At 35.6% G+C, this 23,098-nt stretch overlaps 2 protein-coding genes, 2 long non-coding RNA genes and 2 other non-coding genes across 6 annotated transcripts; 4 read left to right on the top strand and 2 right to left on the bottom strand.

Moving 5' to 3' along the window:
- Nucleotides 1–1,515: 1,515 nt before the first annotated feature.
- On the bottom strand, nucleotides 1,516–3,426 carry LOC133881334 (uncharacterized). The gene has a single exon (XM_062320256.1). The coding sequence runs from the start codon at nucleotides 3,424–3,426 to the stop codon at nucleotides 1,516–1,518; it is 1,911 nt and encodes a 636-aa protein (XP_062176240.1).
- Nucleotides 3,427–9,764: 6,338 nt separating this feature from the next.
- Nucleotides 9,765–9,869, top strand: LOC133882965 (U6 spliceosomal RNA). The gene has a single exon (XR_009902780.1). It is a non-coding gene; the product is annotated as a U6 spliceosomal RNA (small nuclear RNA).
- A 2,939-nt stretch (nucleotides 9,870–12,808) lies between these two features.
- Nucleotides 12,809–15,857, top strand: LOC133882598 (uncharacterized). The gene is made up of 4 exons (XR_009902692.1): nucleotides 12,809–12,988; nucleotides 13,120–13,177; nucleotides 15,229–15,597; nucleotides 15,696–15,857. It is a non-coding gene; the product is annotated as an uncharacterized LOC133882598 (long non-coding RNA).
- Nucleotides 15,858–16,955: 1,098 nt separating this feature from the next.
- Nucleotides 16,956–17,891, bottom strand: LOC133881333 (protein VACUOLELESS GAMETOPHYTES-like). Its single transcript, XM_062320255.1, has one exon. The coding sequence runs from the start codon at nucleotides 17,889–17,891 to the stop codon at nucleotides 16,956–16,958; it is 936 nt and encodes a 311-aa protein (XP_062176239.1).
- Nucleotides 17,892–19,754: 1,863 nt separating this feature from the next.
- On the top strand, nucleotides 19,755–21,519 carry LOC133880984 (uncharacterized). Its single transcript, XR_009902472.1, has 3 exons — nucleotides 19,755–19,912; nucleotides 20,297–20,347; nucleotides 21,214–21,519. It is a non-coding gene; the product is annotated as an uncharacterized LOC133880984 (long non-coding RNA).
- Nucleotides 19,789–19,889, top strand: LOC133882955 (U6 spliceosomal RNA). Its single transcript, XR_009902771.1, has one exon. It is a non-coding gene; the product is annotated as a U6 spliceosomal RNA (small nuclear RNA).
- Nucleotides 21,520–23,098: the final 1,579 nt, after the last annotated feature.

Raw genomic sequence — 23,098 nt, 5'->3', positions numbered from 1 at the left:
TTTTTTTTCCTTCAAAATCAATCAAGGTATGGTTCTGGGTTTTGTTTTCTCGATCAATATTTTCGTTGTTTTGCGAGGTTTCTGTCCAATTTTGAGCCCTGATGGCACTGTCACTGCCTGCAACTCTTGCTTATTTGGAACCCATGGCAAGTATAGCACCTGTTTGACGAAATGGGTGTGAGAATCTCGAGTCTTATTTCTACTGAACTGGGTTTGCATTTTATGAGGTGAAAACAGAACACAACGTTTCTTGTATCTGTTCAAGACATTATTCGAATTTATATGGATGCTTAGACCTGTTTTAACTGTTGCCTTGTATATTCTGTCACTCATGTTTTTCATCCAACTTCTCTCTTTCAGCCTTTCTTTCCTGATGAAAGTGGAGTTGACCAACTAGTTGAGATCATCGAGGTGAGTTTCCTGGTAAAAACTCACTTCTTTTTCAGCATTGTCAAACTGAGTTTCTCTTTCTAAAATAATGTTTCTTCTTTTTTATTTCATTAAAGATGTTATTTAGAAAGAAAAGAAAAAAAAAAAACTCTATTAGCCCTTAAATTAAGTTTTTCCTCCTCTTTTCTATTTTATGTTGGTTTTGCCTATTCCAAGGATTATATATATATAAAGATTTGGAAGAAAAAAAGGTTAAACTAAAAAAGAAAAGGCATATAATATAACCAACTAATCATTTCCTTTGATCTTCAGCTATAAATCTAAAAAAAATGAGTAGTATGATCATTTGTTTCAACTACTATTATCTCCTTGTTTTGCTTAGACAGCTTATGTGATCAGTTTACCGAGGGGGTATATTGGGCAAATTCATGAAGTTGTCGATAGTCTTAGGATGTGAAGGGTAAGAATCGAACATCTTTCTTACTAGTGGGATTTGGGGAAAGAGTAGGAAAGGTGATTTCGCTATATTTCTGACTAGGAACATGACCTATTACAAGAATATTTTTTTTATTAGGACGAAAGTTCTGAAAAGACAGATTGCTTATCTTTTCTTTATGGTTGGTTGTCCTATTCTAATTGTGATCATTTTCAAATTAATTTTATAATTATTGGTAATGTTGTTATTTTTATATTCTGTTCTTTTAATCTTGTTGTTTACCAATATGTTGCTGAAATTAGTTTGTCAGTTTACCAATATGTTGCTGAAATTGTAAGTATTTGCCCAATACCACCAATCTAGGAATTGCAAACCACATATTTACTCATCACCAGATGATGATCATGATCGATGTTATTTGAAAGGACCTTATACAAGTACATCAATGATGGTCAAGTTGTAAATTTAAGATCGAGAATAAAGCACAAGCCAAAACAACTGACGGGAATGCTGGAAAGATGTGAAGCAAGTTTTTTTTCTATTAACGTTGGAAGGTAGACATACAAACAAATACAAATATACACATGATTATATAGAATGAGGTTCTCGAGGTCTCTCGATCTTTCAAATACGTGAAAATGTACTTGACTAATTAAGCTAAGAAAAATAATTTTCTTAGAGCCACATCGTCACAGATCTGAAAAATCATCATCAAATACCATACAACCCCTCATATCAAATCTCGGGTGCATATTGAATTTGCATTGAGTGCACTCTAAAGCCACATTGTTCATGAACTTACCACAGAGATCGCATGGAGGAGAATGCTGAGACTTTTCAACAAATCTGAGAGGATGTCGGTGAGCTTTATCTACGTAAGTTCTTCCAAACTTAATGCATGGATTCCCCCCAATAATACATCGAGTATGAGCAGTAAATTTACATTTTACACAATAATAAAACCAATAATCTGGATGATCTCTTTCTTCTTCACAAATCATACAATAATATTCTTTCGTATTATCTTCACGTGTATAAGAGAGATTTAAGAGATGCGTATGATATTGATATTTACCTACAAGTGGAAGAGTTGCACATCTAATACACAACTTGAAGTTGCAAGCTGTGCACACAAAGATCACATTCTTATCGATACTCTTTTCGCCGCAAGCATTGCAAGTTTCATAATATCTTACAGCAAGAAAGAGAGAGTGTTGGTGACCTTCATGTTCAAGGGTTTCTGGAATTAAACAACATTGAACGTCTAAGGTGTACCAACACTCGTCACACATATAGGTGAAGCCATGGCGATCACGCTTGCAAGTCTCACACCAGAACGATTCATCCATAAATGGTGCCCGAGAGAGGAGGGTGAGTGAATGTACATGAAATGGCCCTCGCTTAATCCTTAATGGTAGTTTAGCACATCTATTGTGAAGAAAGAAATTGCATTGGACACATCCGTAAAACGGGGCATCAATGATCATGTGCATACACCCCTCACAACGCGTGTTGTCCATGAGCTCTTCATTGCTGAGGATTAAATGATGTTGTGGATGACTGAAATGTTTGATCTCCCTTGGACCAACCTCTTGGCCTTCCGCTAGACCGATTCCCTCGACCAAATGAACCAAATGAGGTAGGTATTCAACGGAATTACTGGTCTGGCCATTATAGCTTTGCTGATCTTTTGCACATTTCAAGTGGGCAACATAACCACATTCCCGACAAAAATAAGCTGCATGCTTTGTTTTCACCTCTTTATAACAGAGTCCACAGAACACGTTGTCCTGTTTCTCAACTTGACAAATTAGAGAATAGGTGCGAACGAGAGAGTGATCATGTGTCCTAGTGTTGATGGTGGGGGGAAATTGATTACACTTATCATGAATCAAGACTCGACATTGGCTACATATGCAGCCGTCATCCTTGGCTTCCTCGCCACAAGATTCACAAGTCAACTGTATCCCCTTCCGCAAGGGGATAAGTTCGTGTTTGAGGCAATCGTCGGCGTTGGTTCTCCAGCGCGAAGCACATACGACGTCGAGGTTGAAAGAACAGAGGCGGCAACGGTAACAGAAGGACCCACTGCAATTTTTGTGGCAAACAGAACAGTCATCAACCAGGGATGGCTCTCGGAGAAAAAGGGTGTGATCTGGGTGAATAGGGTGCTGGATCGCGTTCGATTGTTCACCGCAGGATTTGTGGAGAAGGAAGGCGCATTCGGGTAAGGAGCATTTATAGGCGGGACCGAATACTGGTTCCTTGCATCCCGAGCAAACAACGTTAATTGTGATGTCTATGACTTCGAGCATCAAGTGATGTCGGTTCCACCAATAATGATGTTGGATTTCAAGATCTATGCCGTGTGATCTGTCAATGCATGATTTATGTCGGCGGAAGTTGCATTTCAAGCATTTGTAGGCGGCACTTCCCGATACTGGTTCTTTGCACAGCCAGCAAAAATCATGTTTCTGGTCATCGTTTTCGAGCTCTTGGCAGAATATCAAGTGATGCCATAGACTCCAATCTTGGACGTCTGTCTCAATCAATCTCTTGTTCACCACTTGTGGCGATGTTTCTTGGACTTGCTCAGCCATGGCTGAATTTTTGTTGCTAATGAATAGTTGAACTGCTAAAAAGAAGAGTGAGAGAGTGTGTGCGACCCAGTGACACTGTACTATGAAATATGCTACGAAGTGGGGCTGCGTGCCAGCTGTTTTTTGAATTAGATAATTATACCCACGGTTACTAAAATAGGGTTTGTTTGGTAAAATTTTTATTCTCACTTATTCTAAAAATAACTAATTTTAAAATATTCTAACTTTATATCACATTAATAATTTTTTATTATTATTTAAATAAAAAAAATTCACTACAATACAAATTTTTTTTATTATTCTATACAAATTTTTTTTACTTTATATCATATCTATCAATTCTAACTCTTCTTACCGATTCCCCTTTCCTTACCAAACAACCGCAATAGCAAAAACTAAATAAAAAAATCGTCTCCATTTCAAAATGGAGGGACCCGTGTCCCTGCTTTTTGTCTGCACGAGGATAGACAAACCTTTGTTTGCACTTATCAAAAGCTTTGAGGTTTGCCGAAAGCTTCACGCCATGAAGAGAAATGACAACAGGCCCCCTCCCCCTCCCCCTCTTTGCCATAAAAAATACAATTTGCATTGAACAAGAAAAAATAAAACAATTAAAAAGTACACTTTAATTTTTTGGCCCCTCTCTTTCCTTTACAATAAAAAATGTTTGGCGCCAATGGAGATTTGGTATAGTATTTGATGGTGGAAAAAGTACACGAAAAGGTCGTTGCAGTCGAGGAAAAGAAAGAAGAGTTTGGTCCTTTTTGTGTTGCCTTGGAATTTGAATTTGATTTCAAATTTTTTTCTTTATCCGATTTTCAAAAGGGAAAATGCTAGAATTCTCACCCCATCCCACTCCAATCCCACCAATTCTAAGTGTTTTAATTTTTTTATTTAATAAATTAATTTTCAACTTTTTATACTTAGGATTGGTGGGATTGGGGTGGGATGGAGGTGGGAATTGTAGCACTTCCCATCAAAAAGAGGCTGTGGAAATAAAGTAGACTGTAAAAGTCTTGGTCGTCCTTGTTTGTAAGTCTTGGTCGTCTTTGTTTGTTGGTGCCCTCTTCTTCCATCCATAGTAACGTCAGCAATCTACGTCACCTTCTATCTGAGTTGCTTGGGTCATAGATAAAGTTGGATTTTATTTTATTTTATTTTTTTTATTTTTATAAAGAGAGAACTTGTTGGAGAAGTATTAGATCGGGATTGGGGATCAATCATTTTAAATTCTATCTAGACAGGTGGGTTCAGACAACTCTCTATCATATGATGTTGCCTTATTATCTTGCAATAAACAATTTATTTATTTATTTAATTTAATAAATAAAAAATGACTACAAAAATTTCTTCTTGCTTTGGGTTCGAATAAAAAGGAGAGTGGACAATCTTAAAACTGAAAAATGGATGAACATCTCAACATCAGACCCAAAATAAAAATATAACGCAACAAATAATAAAAAATAAGCCCAAAAAAATAACTCGATCCTTTAAATCTTTGTCACAAAACCAATAACAAACACCACAAATTAGTGTTTGAAGAAGCCAGCCAAAAAGGGATGCAATAAGCATTTGAATTTACAACAATAAAGAATATGGGGGGTGTTTGGTAACATTTATATCATTTCCCTAATTTATTTTCACTTTTTTTAAAAATAATTAACTTCAAAACATTCTAATTTTTTTAATTTTTTACATTACATCAATAATTTTTTTTATTACTATTCAAATAAAAAAATCACTATAATACAAAATTTTTTTATTTTAATATATCACATCAATCACTTTTTACTACTATTCAAAAAAAAAATTTGATTCTTTTAACTGCAGCACGCCGCAAACTATGAAATATTTATGTTTTTTTGCGGCGTGCTGCAGTCTGCAATTGTTTTTTGACTGCTACGGAGTGGTAAACCTTTGTTTGCACTTATCAAAACCTTTACGTTTGCCGAAAGCTTCCCGCCATCAAATACTGCACCAAATCCCCATCGGCGCCAACTGTATGATCTAATTAAATATTGATAAACAACTTTGGACGAGGATTCCTCAAAATATTCGAAAATTTAGGCAAGGACCTTAAGAGCACTAGTAGCAGTTACTATATAATGGTTCCCTTCCTTATATTTAGGAAAAATTTCATGAAAAACATCAAAAAACCTCCCACTTTAGATGAGGGGGTTGGGAATGAATAGTAATTCCCTATGTATACATGTCTACTATTCCTTCCTTATGTATTATTTTAATATAAAAAAAAGTATAATTAATTGATATAGGGAAGAGAGAAAAAGTAGGAAAAAGATAAAAATAATAAAATAAGAGTAAAAATATAATATTTAATTGATATAGAGAAATGTGAGGGAATCTATTGTGGGATATTTTTTTATAGGGAAGCAAAAAGTAATTTTGTTCCCTAAATATAGGGAAAATGGTTGGGAATCTGCTGCTAGTGCTCTAAGAGATTAGTTATGAAATTTATTTGATCAAGTAAGTGATTTGACAGTATAAATTTTATTTTGTTATGTGAGTTTTATAAATGATATTTTTTAATTATTTGCCTAAATTTTTTTAAATTCCGACAAATAATTTGAAAATATCCTAACCTAACAACTTTCCACTTTTCTTTAAAAAATTCAAAACTTCTTTATACTTTATATCATATTAATCAATTTTTTTTTTATTCCTTTTCAAAAAATGCTACACTTCTCAAAATTTCTCTCCAAAACTTTATTCCCAAAGCATGTATTACAATCCTATGAGATAATGACACATTTTTAAAAATAATAAATTACATGGGATTGTAACACATTATTTGGGGATATTTCTTGGAAAGTGTAGTATTTCTCTTCTTTCCCTATTATTGAATTCCACATCAGTATTACGTCATGCATTCTTAAGTGGATTGACACTTTTTAAAGTTTAAGGATATGATTGCAAAAGTGATGAAAGATTATGGTGGTAAATAAAGTTTTTGCAACATATATAATAAAGGTTAAACACATTTTTGCCCCCTGTGGTTTGACATTTTTTGATAGTTTGATGGGAGACATTAACACAATTGGTAGTTTGGGTGGACATTGACAATCGAATGGTAGTTTGAGGGAGATATGTATAGTGATGTGTCTTAAATTATACTCGCAAGTGCACGAATCGTTATGCAATATAGCGTATTGCAAGTGCGAGGTCGATCCCACAGGGAATTGTGTTGCGAAAATTAATCTCTATTCAAACTAATCCTATTTTAACCTAGTTCCAAATTTAGGGTTTTTGTTAAAAGAAAGTATAAACGAAAATAACGAAAATAAAGGGGTTTAGGGTTTTGGAATTCACACTCACCAAATCATATCAACCTAATCTCATGCTCATCACACTTATTCAAGGTTGTCACTTATAAATCTTAGGTATGCTCTACATTGCTTCAAAAATCATTTAGATCATTCAATGATTCCGTTCATAGCACAAATCACAAAGAGTACCAATTGAAATCCAAACATCCAATGTATCATTCAATCACAATGGATATCTTCATTCTAACCGATAAAACAATGTATTAGTCAAACGGCGCACAATGAATGTCTAATGTTTTGATAGATGAAAAACCAAACAACCGATTTAATGAAACTTATTCCACATCATCACTTGTATCCGGAAACCACAAGAGATATCAAAACATCATTTCAAGAAAACCGAAGTAGAGCAATGAGAAATCAAATCCATAAACTCAAATAGCATGAACAAGCACGAAACTCAGTTTCTCTTCAATGGTGAGGTTTCATCCTCAACCCCAAACGAAAATATTAGCTACACATGATAAAATAAAATGCTGAATTTTATTAAAAACATAAAGAAAATAAAAGACTTACAAAAGAGAAAATTGCATGAGAACAAAAGCCAAAGAGGCTCACGCCTCTGCTCTCCCCTCTCCTGTCTTACAAGGGAAAAACATGATATTTATAAGTCCTAGGTCTGACTTGCTATGGGAAGAAATTGGTGTTGCCAAGCTTGGAAATTCACGCGTGAAATCGGTGCTCTCTTGTCTTCACGTGATTTGTGCTGAAATTGCTCTCTTGTCTTCACGTGATTTGTGTTGAATCTTGTCTTGATTTGGTGCACATGTTTGGAAAGAGATTGCTGTCCAGCAGCTGGTCAAGGTGGACAGGTGCGGAGTGGTCTTGGAGAAGCTGTCCAAGTTGCAAGTGCTGTCCAGGTGTGATTCGAAGAGCTGCTGTCCAGCAGCTTTTGCTACAGGTTTGGTGCCTCACGTGTTTGTGCTGCTGGAGCAGTTTTTGAGAGAATTTTCCAGCCCATGCTTAGGCCTTTATGCTTTATTACTTTTCTTCTTTTTCTTCTCCTCTTTTCATTCACGGATTTGCCTTCTTTTCTTTCACAAAGTCCATGCTAGGTGTTGCAAAGTCTTGATGGTGCTCTCTTTGTCTTCATGTGATATAATCAGCCATGTGCCTTTCGGTGCTGCAGGCTTTCCCCAAAGTCATACAAAATCCAATCAAAGCAGGAAAAAAACAAACTCCAAATTCGTACAGATTTGCGCACTTTTATTGTGGGGCAATTTGGGCATGGTATAAGTCCGAAATAGAAAAAACCTATTTCAGAATTATTTGTTGAATTTTTCATGAGCTTTCCAACGCCACCAAAATCAACGCAATCCGATTTTCGAGTCGAAAGTTATGAAGAAAATGACATGCATGACTCAAGGATTTTTCCACTTTGTTTGAAATATTGGAATTTTGGACTTTTCCACTTTGTCGAAATATTGGAATTTTGGACGATTTTCTTCAATCTTTGTTGTCACTTGCTGCCCATTATGGAGACATGTGCTTGACTTGGTTCCCACAAATTGATTTGCACCTTCCTTGCATCTTTACGTCAAATCCACAAAAATAACAACATTATTTCTCAAAGACCTGCAAAACACTGAAATACCAAAACTAACAAGAAGTATTTAGAAAATAACAAAGCTAAAGGTTTAACTAATGTAAATTAAGGGGTCCAAATATACACCTTTTGGCACTCATCATATAGTTTTCCCAAGAGTTTTCAAAAATCAATGTATTATGTATCTATCTTTGTTTAAAGTTTGAGAATGTTTTAAACAAAAGGTTTTAAAGAGTCTTGGTATAATAAGGTTCCATGTGAGGAAAAAAATAATAATTATAGTTGTCATTTATAAGGTCTAACTCACATTAAATTATTCAAAAACAAAAAAAAAATACTCACACTAAACTATTGTTTTAAATGAAGCAATGTTTTGGTGTAAACTCTAGTATGGACGCACACGCATGTGTGTGGCAATGAGTTGTAAGGGGGCCTAGATGGCGAACTTGCGGCACTTGGCATGAAGCATCGGAGTGATCAGATCATGACCGTTAATTTTTATAAAGAATACACAGTGCGCAATTTAATTTTATAACACATAAAATTCTCTCTTTTTCTGTATCTATCAAAACTTTTTATAGGTTAAAATTCAAGTCTCTTTCTTGTTAGAATAAAAAATCTAAGGTGTTTTAATTTGGTTTCATTTTATGTAGAATACAACGTTTTTAGATTTATAGTTTATTTGAGAGAAGGAAAGCTCAATCTATTTGTAGCATGGAAGGTGATCTTAAGGTCTTAACTCCCAAGTCCACACTCATGACCCTGTTCAAAGAGGACCCAAATCAATATCCAATTATCCAAACCATCCCAGCTAAAAGTAATCCAAATTGCTATTTTGTTGGTAATTCTATTCTTTTGGTTTATTCCCATTTCTCTCTCTCTCTCTCTCTCTCTCTCTCTCTCTCTCTCTCTCTCTCTCTCTCTCTCTCTCTCTCTCTCTCTCTCTCTCTCTCTCTCTCTCTCTCTCTCATATTATTTACATATCAAGTTAGTTTTTCAATTGTAGATTGAACATTCCTCCTTATCTTAAACTAACACTTTAATATCAAATCCTATGATCGACTTGGACAATCTGACATTAAATTAAGTTTTTCCTTCTTCTTCTTATTCTTCCAAAAATAAATAAAAATTAATGACTATTTTATATATATATATATATATATATATAAGTAATGGCAGTGGTAAATTACACTTTTATTTTAGTTTGTTGATTTGAAATTGCAATCAACTTTTTAATATATACATTTTTAAATCATAACTGATTGGTGGTATCACATCAATAAAATGAAATAAAAGGTTAAACAAAAAAAAAAAAATTGGATTTTTTGAAGAGTTTGTTGCATGGAATTTTTTGAGCACTTTTTCCAAAATTTTATGCAATTTTTGAAGTGAAGAGCCCAATGAGGATGCTCTAAAGATGAGTTTATATAACAAAGCAGAGCGGGAAAGTTCGTGCTTCGGGACATCCGATAAAATTGGAACGAAACCGAGAAGATTAGCATGGCCCCTGCGCAAAGATGACACGCATAAATCGAGAAAAGGTCCAAATTTTTTTTTCTTCAAAATCAATCAAGGTATGGTTTTGGGTTTTGTTTTCTCGATCAAAATTTTCGATGTTTTGAGAGGTTTCTATCCAATTTTGAGCTGCAAGTCTGCAACTCTTGTTATTTGAAACTCATGGCAAGCATAGTACTTGTTTGATGAAATGGGTGTTAGAATCTCGAATTTGATTTCTGTCATTATGGTTCTGGGTTTTGTTTTCTCTACCATTCTCGTCCTTTAACTCATGGCAGGCATAGGACTTGTTTGATGCAATGGGTGTGCATTATGCTTATTTCTACAGGTTGCGTTATGGATAAATTACTTCTTGGACAGCTGGGTTGATACTCGAATTTATTTGGATACTTTGACCTGTTTTCACTGTCACTCATGTTTTTAATCCAACTTCTCTCTTTCAGCCTTTGTTTCCTGGAGAAAGTGGAGTTGACCAACTAGTTGAGATCATCAAGGTGAGATTAATTTTATTATTTTTCCACCTTTCTTTGTGAATATACTATTTATTTTGCACATGTTGGGATTCTGATTTTGGCTAACCTTCAGTATAAATTCCAAACTTGTCAAACAAAAAGATAAGGACTTGGTTTTGAACTATTTCCTAGACTTTATATTTCTGTTGAATTTGGCCACCCTGGGAATCCATTGATTCAGGGAAGTCTAATGTTTTCTGTAGATAAATTTTTGTTTCAACAAAAATAGAGATGATTGATGTTCGCTGACCCAACTCTTGTAACTTTAGCTGTAGGCTTTTCACCTTGTGTTTTTGACAAATGGGAATAGGAAACAAAGGAGTACAAGTGCTCTCACCAATATCAAACCACTATAAAATAGAGGGTTAAATACGTTACAGTCCTCATGTGGTTTTAAATTTTTAATTTTTGTTCATTGTGCTTTTATTTTTATCACAAGTGGTACATATGCTATGGAAAAAGACGAAGATAGTATCTCCATTCATTTTTCCATCTAAAACTAACGAATTTTCACGTCAGTGACACATGACACCATTAAAAGTAAGATATGTGGCTCCACAATTTTTTTTTTTAAATTGCGATATGTGGCTACACAATTTAAGCCTCAAAATAAATAAATACAAAAATATAACAGTCACGTGTCGCTAATGTAGAAATTTGTTAGTTTTAGACAAAAAAATGGACGGAAGTATCATATCCGTCTTTTCTCATAGTACAGGTACCACTAATGATAAAAATGAAAGCACAAGGAACAAAAAATAAAGATTTGAAACTACAGGAGGCAAAAGGGTATTTATCTGTTAAGAAAATATAGTTTCTGACAGTTTAAAAAAACAGTTAAGTATTCAAAAATATTACTCACGTACTTAATAAAAATCTCGTGTGTGACGATGCGAACGTGTTAAGTGCATCTAAAGTGTCAAAGTGACATGCACTAGGTGACGCAACTAGCATAATACTTATAAAGCACACAAAATACTCATAACTTTTCAACGTGGGACAACAAATAATAAAAGAAATAGAGGAAAAGTTGAAATATTCAAATTTAAGACAAACTTAAATTTTTATAAAATAATTTTTAACAGATAAATGTCTCATTCCTTTTCCTTTTTCATTATACTTAGAAAATAGACTTTATGAGCCCTTGATTTAAGTTTTGCCTTCTCGATTTGACATGTTATATATGTATGGAGTTGGTTTCGTCCATGAGAAATGTTATATATACTTACGAAGAGGAGAGTTGCTCTCTAAGTGTTTATTCTCTAATATAGTAGTGAAAATTACCATTAATATAATATATACTGTGAGCCCTCATCTTTTCTTTTAGGGTAGGGAGCGGAGGGTTCAAGACTAACCGAATTGATTCCTTAGCTCCCACTAGCTAAGGACAATTTTGTAACACAAGTTAGGATGATCCTGAGTTTTATGTTCATCAAGCTAGGAATTTCAAACCACATATTTACTGATCACCAGATGATGATCATGAATCATGATCGATGTTATTTGAAAGGACCTTATAGAAGTACGTCGATGATGGTCGAGTTGTAAATTTAAGATTGAGAATAAAGCACAAGCCAAAACAATTAACGGGAATGCTGGAAAGATGTGAAGCAAGTTTTTTTTTTTCTATTAACGTTGGAAGGTAGACATACAAACAAATACAAATATACCCAAGATTATATAGAATGAGATTCTCGAGGTCTCTCGATCTATCAAACAAGTGAAAATGTACTTAATTGACTAATTAAGCTAAGAAAAATAATTTTCTTAGAGCCACATCATCACAGATCTGAAAAATATTTTTCTAAACAATATTCCCACCAATAAAATCTCGGATGGATATTGAATTTGCATCGAGTGCGCTCTAGAGCCACATTATTAAAGAACCCACCACAGGCATCGCATGGAGGGGAATACCAAGACTTTTGAACAAATCCGAGAGGATGTCGGTGAGCTTCATCTACGTAAGTTTTTCCAAACTTAATGCATGGATTCTCCCCAATAATACATTGAGTATGAGCACTAAACTTACATTTTACATAATAATAAAACTAATAATCTGGATGAGCTATTTCTTCTTCACAAATCAGACAATAATACTCTTCGAAATCGTCTTCACGTCTATAAGAAAGTTTTAGGAGATGTGTATCATGTAGATATATATTTACCTACAAGTGGAAGAGTTGCACATCTAATATGCAATGTGAACTTGCAATCTGTGCACACAAAGATTAGGGGTGTAAATACGGGCCGGTTATAACCGGCCCGGAACCGGAACCGGGCACTAACCGGGACCGGAAAACCGGAAAACCGGTAACCGGGTAGGCACCCGGTTTTTAAAAACCGGAACCCGGGGTACCCGGTCCCGGTCCCGGTTTCGTGTTTTCCAAATTCCCGGTTAAACCGGGAACCCGGGACCGGGTGTAAATTATTAACAAAAAAAAAAAATATACCCCCCCTCCCCTGAACTCACGCCACACTGACTTCGCCTCTTCCTCTTCACTTTTCAGTCTCTTCTTCTCTGTTGTCTGTCGCTCGGGCCGGCTCGGCTGCTGATCTTCTTCTTTCCTTTTTTTTTCCTCTGCTGGTGTCACTCTTCTAAGTCTTCTTGGAGAATCAGATCTTGTCTTCATTTCTTTTTTAAGGTGAGTTTTTATTTTTGCACGCTACATTCATTTCACGCTGCCTCTGTTTCTTCTTCAGTTCTTCTTTTCTTTGTACTGGGTATTGGACATGAAGAACAAAACTTTCTGACTTAGTGATTTCGTCTTTACAGATCTGATGATTTCTGAAGCAGACGGAGCAAAGTAAGCACCGAAGCAAGCGGAGCAAAGGTTAGATCTAGATTTTTTTTTTAGATCTGCTTTAACTTTGCATTTGAACTTCTGATCTGCACTGGATTTTGGGGATTTTATAGATTTTAGACTTCTGAAGTTATGTTCCTGTTGGTTTTGGTTAAATGGGTTTGTTGAGTTTATTATTTATGGGAAGAACTGAAATCTGAAAGGAAGAAGATCTGAAGATGAAAGGCTCGATTTTTAATCATTTTTTTTTTTCTGGAAAAAGTATTCTCACCAGCTCCTTTTGCTACTGCATCCTGGAGGAGTAATATAATAACGCCTTCTGTTTTGAGCAATAGCAGTGCCCATAATAGAAGATTTAACGATTGGATTAATCTTGCACTGGCCATTCTGCATGTATAAAATTTTAGTGATACAAAAGACAAAAAAAATATTGAACAAAATTTAGACAAAACAGAGGAAAAACAGATCAAAAGACAAAACAGATCAGAAGTTCAGCAGTAAACACCCTGTGAGTTATTTGCTCTTATTTTCTGCAGGCTCTAAATCTTTAATATGATTTTTCTTTGAAATTTGGGCTTTTTTAAAAGAAAAATCTGAGTGTGTTTGATTATGAGATTTCTTTGAGATGGGTTGAAGCAAATAGAAGATGAAGATTCACGAGAGAATTGAAGCACAGATAGAGGGAGGGGAGGTGTGAGGTTGAAGAGAGCAATAAAAAAGATAAGGACAAGAAAGAAGGAGGACCACCGATTCTATAAAAATCTGAGTATGTTTTATCCTTTAAAAAAAAATATGAAAAGATGAGGGGGCCAGAGCGTGGGACCGTGGATGAGAAAGAATTGACTCAAAAGCTTTGAGTGGATTCTAGAGGCTTCGAGTGAGTGAGTGGATTTTTTTTTTTTTAATAGATGTAATTGAGTGGAGTCAAACCCTTGACTCTTTCTTGAGATTAGAAGATGGCAATGAAATTGAAAATTACTGGGGTGTGGTGGGTGTGGGACCGTGGCTGATGGGGGAGAGAAAGGAGATTTAAGGGTGGTGAAAAATGAAAATTGAAATGAAAGACTTCCTCAAATATGATTATGTGAGGAAATAATCAATTAATCAAATATGTCTTGTTATATTTGTTTTTGATTAATAATTTTTTTTATATTTATTTTTATTATTTAATTTTTTCAGTATTTAGTCTAGAAGCTTTCAAAATAAATCTGAATTCTACACTATATATGAATCTATGATTTATATTTTGTTTCTTAAATATTCTACTCTTCCATTTGGTGAATTTTTCTTAATAGGCTAACAAGAAATAACAATCTTAACATTTAACAGATGGAGAACACCGTTAATGAGACGCATACACCTTGTCCTATTATGGAAAATGTTACCGAGTCACATGACAAACCTGGAGCACCATCTACAACTGTTGGAACCCCCTTGTCTTCCTTGCAAACACAATTGGGTAAGGGTACCTCAAAAAAAAAAAATTGTGTGAATAAGTCGGAAGTATGGCTGCACTTTACAAAAGTGGAACCAATTGACTCGGATAACCCTAAGGCAAAATGCAATTATTGCAATAGGATGTTAGCGTGTCACTGGAGAAATGGCACTACAACTATGAAGGTACACCTTAAAAAATGTCCAACCTCCCCACTTAGAAAAAAGGTACACCTCAACTCATGTTACCTCCAATGCATATTTCATTCAACTTTGCATTATCATAAAAACATTGTCTAATGGATGCATGAGTTTTAATTCTATCCTTAGTGCAGTGAGTTGGGATATGAAAAGGAAGTATGAAAAGTATTGGGGAACTATGGATAAGGTTAACTTATTGTTGTATGTTGCTCATGTTCTTGACCCACGTACCAAGTTTAAGGCGTTACAATATTCTTTGCTCAAATGCAGTGGCCCTGAGTGGGCAAAAGAAATTGAGACAAATGTGAAAGACCTCTTGAACCGTTTGTGGGAGCAATATAATAAGTTATATGGGGGGTGTTTGTCTAAATTTGATGCGAGTTTGGAAAGCTCAACTGTTACATCTTTAGATGCTAGTGGAAATAACACTAATGATACACTTGCAGAGACGGAATATATGAATGACTTATTTCAACACCTTGAGGAAGAGAACAACTTGGAGTGTATGCCGGAGGTAGATCGTTATTTTTTGGATGGGTGTGAAGCAACATCAAAAGATTTTGACATCTTACTTTGGTGGAAGGTTAATGCACCCAAATATCCTATCCTCGCAGAGATAGCCCGTGATATATTGGCCATTCCTATTTCCACAGTTGCATCCGAGTCTGCATTCAGCAATGGAGGACGTATATTGGATCCTTTTAGGAGTTCATTATCTCCAATGACAGTTGAGGCCTTGATTTGCACTCAAGACTGGTTAAAGGGCAATCAAGACTTGGAGTACGAGAAGATTATTGAAATCTTTGATGAGCATGGTAAATGATTATAAATTCATTTTATTTTTCATTATTATTAATTCATTTTTGTTATTTATTTATTTTACTCATTCTCATTTTTTTTTCTTCTATTGTAGTTATTGATGATTGAGAGGAGAGCTACAAAAAGCCACAGACCATGCTTGGATATGTTTAATGTTTATGAACTTTTGGGTTTGAACTTTTTAATTCTTAATATGTTTAATGTTTATGAACTTTTGATTGCTGGTTTGTTTAAAAATGGTAGTTGATCTTTGTAATTTTCAGACATTATGGAGACTGTTTGATGGCTTAATGTCTACTCCTTGTAATGTTTATTTATTATTTAGATAGCTGCTGTTTTGGATTTTTCTTGGTTTGGTTGGTGAAGATTTTTCCAGGCAGTGATTTGTTTTATGTTGCTGCCTTTGTTTCTTCATCCAACAAGCCTCTGTTTTTTAATCAGTCATTTATTATTTAAGATAGCTGCCTCTGTTTTTTTTTTTAATTAAGCATGATCCAACTGATAAAATCCAGACTGAAGAGAAGGACAACTTTAGATATATACTTGTATTGGATGGGAGATGTTATATGATATGACGTGGGTCCAAAATTCTGCTTTGGAAATAACTATGAACAAATTATTAGATCTTATAGGTGGTTTTTTTCACTTAAATTTAAATTACCAATCTTATAGGTGATACCCGGATCCGGTCCCGGTTTAACCGGGAAATCCGGGTACCCGGATCCGGTCCCGGTTATTGAAAATCCAATAACCAGGACCCCGGTTCCGGTTCCCGGTTTTGGCCAAAAACCGGGAACCGGGAACCGGGACCGGGTTTTCACCCCTAACAAAGATCACATTACTATCACTATTTTCACCGCAAGTATTGCAAGTTTCAAAAGATCTTATAGCAAGAAAGAAAGAGTGTTGGTGACCTTTATATTTAAGGGTTTCCGGAATTAAACAGCATTGAATGTCTGAATTAAACAGCATTGTACCATTCACATTCATCACATGTATAGATGAAGCCATGGCGACCATGATTACAAGCATCACACCATAACAATCCATCCTTGTATGGTGCCTGAGAGAGGAGGGTGAGTGAATGTTCATGAAATACCCTCGCTTAATCTTTAAGGGTAGTTTATCACATCTATTATGAAGAAAAAAATTGCATTGGACACATGCGTAAAACAGGGCGTCAAAGATCATATGTATACACCCCTCACAACGCGTGTCGTCCATGAGCTCTTCATTGGTGAGGATTAAGTGATGTTGTGGATGACTGAAATGTTTGATCTTCCTGGGACCAACCTCCATCTTGGTCTTCCGCTAGACCGAGTCCCTCACCAAATGAACCAAATGAGGTAGGTATTCAACGGAATTGCTGCTCTTTCGCACATTCCAAGTGGGCAACATAACCATATTCCCGACAAAAATAAGCTGCATACTCTGTTTTCACCGTTTTGTAACAGACTTTACAGAACACGTTGTCTTGTTTCTTGACTTGACAATTTAGAGAATAGGTGCGAACGAGAGAGTGATCATGTGTCTTAGTGTTGATGTTGTGTGGAAATAGATCACACTTACCATGAATCAAGACTCGACATTCGCTACACATGTAGCCGCCATCCATGGCTTTCTCGCCACAAGATTCGCAAGTGAACTGTGTCCCCTTCCGCAATGGGACAAGTGCGTGTTTGAGGCAATCGTCGGCGTTGCTTCTCCAGCGTGAAGCACATACGACGTCGAGGTTGAAAGAACAGAGGCGGCAACAGTAAAAGAAGGACCCACTGCAATTTTTGTGGCAAACAGAACAATCATCACCCGCTGATGGCTCTTGGAGAAAAAGGGTGTGGTCTGGGTGGATAGGGTGCTGGATCGTGTTCGATAGTTCGCCGCACGATTCGTGGAGAAGGAAGGCGCATTCGGGTATGGAGCATTTATAGGCGGGACCAAATACTGGTTCCTTGCATCCCGAGCAAACAACGTTAATAGTGATGTCTATGGCTATGAGCATCAAGTGATGTCGTTTCCACCAATATTTATGTTCTATTTCAAGATCTACGCCGTGTGGTCTGTCAATGCATGATTTATGTTGGTGGAAGTTGCATTTCAAGCATTTGTAGGCGGGACTTCCCGATGCTGACTCGTTGCACAGCCAGCAAAGAGCATCTTTCTGGTCATCGATTTCCAGCTCTTGGCGGAAGATCAGGTGATGCCATAGACTGCAATCTTGGACGTCCGTCTCTCCCAATCTCTTGTTCTTGTTCACCACTTGTGGCGATGTTTCTTGGACTTGCTCAGCCATGGCTGAATTTTTGTTGCTAATGAATAGTTGAACTGCTAGAGAGAGAGAGAGTGTTCATGCACTATGAAATATACTACGAAGTGGTGCGTGGCAGCTGTTTTTGTGCTGCACAAAAACTGTCATATATATTAAAAAGGAAAAATGTGCAGAAGATCATGTATGTTTATATGATTAATCATGATATTCTTACCTGATTGGGCCACTAACTACAAAATAAGTAAGCTAAACACATTCTTTCTGAGAAATCGTGTGAGCTTTTTCCTCTTCAAGTCATCCTCGACAAAGAAATCATAAGCACAGCACAACGACAACGGTTAAAGCCTCCTTTAAAGTTGCATTTAAAAATACAGATATTAAGTAGGTTCGTTGAACAAAACAATTATACCAATCAATACTTAAATTTCATAAATAATTAATTAATGTTATCGGAATTAAATTGTCGGTTAGGTTGGTCCAACGACCAACAAAGGCATTGAAGTCTTTGGTATTAACTTACTACTAATCATTTAATGGGGGGGGGGGGGGGGGGGCGGCCTGCAATAATCAAACAATCTTTTAGAATTTCTTTGGTCAGACGTGCCCGTGAACTTTGGGCGAAGATTCCTCCAAATATGATTCCTCCAAATTGAGATAATCATATTCCCTACGCACAAGGCTTTTATGTAAAAGAGTTTTCAAGATCAGTATATTATGTATGTATCTTTGTTTATAGTTTGAGAATGTTTTAAAATGAAGGTTTTATATAGTATTGGAATAATAGAGTTCCATGAGAAAAAAATAAAAAATAAAAACTCACACAAAACTATTATTTTAAAGTAAGCAATGTTTTGGTATAAACTCTCGTATTGGACATACACGCATGTGCGTGACAGTAAGTTGTAGGGGGCCTTGATGGCACACTTGTGGCATTTAGTATGAAGCATCGGAGCGATTAGATCATGATCATTAATTTTTATAAAGAGTTCATATGCGCAATTCAATTTTATAACACATAAAATTCTCTCTTTTTCTATATCTATCAAAACTTTTTATAGGTTAAAATTCGAGTCTCTTTCTTGTTAGAATAAATAACCTGAATGTGTTTTAATTTGGTTTCATTTTATGTAGAATACAACGTTTTTAGGTTTATAGTTTATTTGAGAGAAGGAAAGCTCAATCTATTTGTAGCATGCCAAGTCCACACTCATGACCCTGTTCAAAGAGGACCCAAATCAATATCCAATTATCCTAACCATCCCAGCTAAAAGTAATCCAAATTGCTATTTTGTTAGTAATTCTTTTGGTTTATTCCTCTCTCTCTCTCTCTCTCTCATATTATTTACATATCAAGTTAGGTTTTCAATTGTAGATTGAACATTTCTCCTTATCTTAAACTAACACTTTAATATCGAATCCTATGACTTGGACAATTTGACATTAAATTAAGTTTTTCCTCCTCCTCCTTCTTTCTTTTTTTTTTTTTTTTTTATACGATATACTGAAGTTGGATTAACCCGTATTAAAAAATAAAAAGAAAAAAATTAATGACTATTATATTATGTCACTTGGTAGATGACACTTTTATTTTATTTTATTGATCTGAAATTGCAATTAAATTTTTAATATTTTTTTATAAAAAAAGCATAACTAATCGGTAGTATCACATCAATAAAATAAAATAAAAGACTATAAAAAATAATGGACTGTACACAGGCTTGATCTCTGACTACAAAAATGGAAGGAAGAAAAAGATGAGTTTATATAGAGGCCCAAATCTCGATACTCGAGCCAGGCCTAATTTAAGAGGTACACCGGCCCAGGTCGTAAGTACCCTTCTAGTTGGGAGCCAACTAGTACCACATCGTTGAGTTACAAGAGTAAAGATGAGTTTATATCGCAAAGCAGAGCAAGAGAGTTCGTCCTTCGGGACATCCGATAAAATTGGAACGATACAGAGAAGATTAGCATGGCCCCTGCGCAAGGATGACACGCATAAATCGAGAAATGGTCCAAATTTTTTTTTTCCTTCAAAATCAATTAAGGTATGGTTCTGGGTTTTGTTTTCTCGATCGAATTTTTCGTTGTTTTGAAAGGTTTCTGTCCAATTTTGAGCTGCAAGTATGCAACTCTTATTATTTGAAACTCGTGGCAAGCATAGCACTTGTTTGATGAAATGGGTGTTAGAATCTCGAATTTGATTTCTGTCATTATGGTTCTGGGTTTTGTTTTCTCTACCATTCTCGTCCTTTAACTCATAGCAGGCATAGCACTTGTTTAATGCAATGGGTGTGCATTATGCTTATTTCTACAGGTTGCGTGATGGCTGAATTACTTCTTGGACAGCTGGGTTGATACTCGAATTTATATGGATACTTTGACCTGTTTTTACTGTCACTCATGTTTTTAATCCAACTTCTCTCTTTCAGCCTTTGTTTCCTGGTGAAAGTGGAGTTGACCAACTAGTTGAGATCATCAAGGTGAGATTAATTTTATTATTTTTCCACCTTTCTTTGTGAATATACTATTTAATATGCACATGTTGCCATGTTGGGATTCTGATGTTGGCTCCTCTTCGGCAAAAATTCCAAGCTTGTAAGTCTAATGTTTTCTGAAGATAAAATTTTGTTTTAACAAAAATAGAGATGATTGATGTTCGCTGACCCAACTCTTGTAATTTTAGCTCTAGGCTTTTCACCTTGTGTTTTTGGCAAATGGGAATAGGAAACAAAGGAGTACAAGTGCTTTCACCATTATCAAACCACTATAAAATAGACACTTTAATCGTTAACAAAAATGTTCCAAATCACCTGTTTTCCTTATGATACATCATATATTATTTCTCTTTTTCAAAATTTTTGCAGTCAAGTATTTCAGGCACCCCTAAGAAAGATAGATTTTTGGTGGGATAATTCGAGAAATTCTAAGCCTTTACTTTAGGGTAGTTTAAGGCACCCTAAACCTCCCAAGCAGACTGCTTAACGAAACTTTATTCCATGGTTCAAACTAAACGGGCTATATATCCTTACAGTGCAGCAAGATAAGAAGGAAATCACAACGATGAAGATAACATGACATCAATGAGGATAACATCCTGTTTTTGTTTTTGTTTTTGTTTTTATAGATGAGTAAGAACAAAATACAAGCAATCAGCACCCTGAAGAACCTCCATATCCTCGATCCTCTTAATTCTGCTACGATAGAATTCTAGTTGTTGCACCGAACTTTTGTATCCCCAATAAGCTCTACTTTTCTCTGTTGATAAACTTATCCTGTTGCTCCACATTGCAAGTCACTTGCCTTGCCACGTAACATATTATGTCATGAAATTTAAACTTTTGTGCAGGTTTCGGGAACTCCAACCAGGGAGGAGATAGAGTTCATGAATATATCCAAATTATACTGAATTTAAGTTTCCACTGATAAATGTCTCTTCCATTTTCCTTATTCATTATACTTAGAAAAGAGACTTTATAAGCCCTTGAATTAAGGTCAGTCAGTACCTCAAGCTAGCCCACACACAGTGATAGCATTACCGAGCATAGAGGCTCAGCCAGGATCCCCAAACTAATCTCCGGCCCCATACTCGACGCCACTTCAAGGATATAACCTTAAATTGCGGGTTATGCTTAGGTGGCTATGTATACTTACAAATAACAGAGATGTTTCAAGTGTTTATTTGCTAATATAGCAGTGATTTCTTTTCTTTTTCTTTTTACATGAACTAATCATTTTATTTTATAACCAAACACTGTAAGTACAAATCATTCTAGTTAAAATTGGAAACTCACCCAACCAATATCAACACAAAGCTAACACTAGCCTTACAGCATGGCATAAAAAACCACTCCTCTAAACAACAACAAAAAACAATTACAACCTCCAAATCTGCATCAGCCGAGTAGCCATGGCCGACCTCCCATCCTTCGGTCTAAACAAAAGTCTACTCCTCACTTCCCCTTGAATTTGAGTAACAAGAGTTTCTTCAGTCCGAGGAGTATTCCCATGACACAAGTCATTTCTCAACCTCTACAAATGATAAACAACAGTCGTCAAACACAACTTACAAACTAGAACCTGCAAGCTACGGCCTTTGAGAGAGCAAGACCAACTCACAATATCATCCCATTTGGTAAAAGGCTGTTGAACCGAACACAGGGTCATCAAATTTCTCCATATGCGCTGATAGAAACTATAATGGAAGATAAGATGATATGTACATTCTTGCCTCCCATAACAGAATTTGCATAAAGTATTACCCTCAAAATCCCACCAGCACATCTTTCTTTTTAGGGGAGTGTTTTCCAGCCTAAGATTAGTTAGGGAGCGGAGGGTTCAGGACTAATCGAATTGATTCCTTAGCTCTCACTCCGTTAGGCGATGCTCCCTTACACCCCAAGAATATAGGAAAATTAGGGTTTCAAGTAGCCTGGCTATGATACTCTACGGGCGTGACCTCCTTAAGCTTTGTAGACTCATTTTTTTGGGGCGTGGCCAGGTCGGGCTTATTCGTAGTATAAGCTTAGGGTGGACCCTATAGGGCTTACCTTGGGCCAAAGGTCCATTAATCAAGGATTATTCTCGGGTACACAAATTTGTTTTTTAAAATAATCTGTTTTCGACTCTTGGTACTAGAGAAAAGTGACTTTGCTTTGCTTATTTTATTTTATTGCTCATTAGTTAAATTTTCCACATAAGCTTGACTCATACAAAAGCATATAAACTAAGTCCTTCGATTAATACTTACAAATAATATAAACAAAATCAAATGCTAATTTTTATTATTACATTATCTCAACTGTATGGCAAACTGGGAGTTGTTATTTTTATTCCATACAAATTTTTTTAAAATTAAAAATTAGATGAAAATGACTAATAGAATACTTTTTTTTTTTTTTTTAAACAGGGACATTCATTCAATAAAAAGCCCGAAGGCAAATAAACCAGTCCCAAAATCTACAGCACAAACCCAAAGGTTGAAGGTAGTGAATAGAGATAAAGAATCTCTAAACACCAAGCTAGGATCAAACCTACCTTAAAGCAGTTACCAAAACAACAGGCTAAAATTATAAGAACAAAAATATAGCCCTCTCTAAATAATAAAGCACCACCCATCTAAAAATGAGAAAGTTTAGTCTAGCTTTCAAGCCACCTAAATGCTCAAGTAATTTTCAGTCCATTACAATAGTAAACTGTGAAAGAAAGTAAGAATATACAAAACAGACAGAAAA

The sequence above is a fragment of the Alnus glutinosa genome, chromosome 11 (assembly GCF_958979055.1).
Source record: "Alnus glutinosa chromosome 11, dhAlnGlut1.1, whole genome shotgun sequence".
Taxonomy (NCBI): Eukaryota; Viridiplantae; Streptophyta; class Magnoliopsida; order Fagales; family Betulaceae; genus Alnus; species Alnus glutinosa.
The sequence above is the reverse complement of the archived record's forward strand: the minus strand, read 5'-3'. Positions and strand labels throughout refer to the sequence as shown.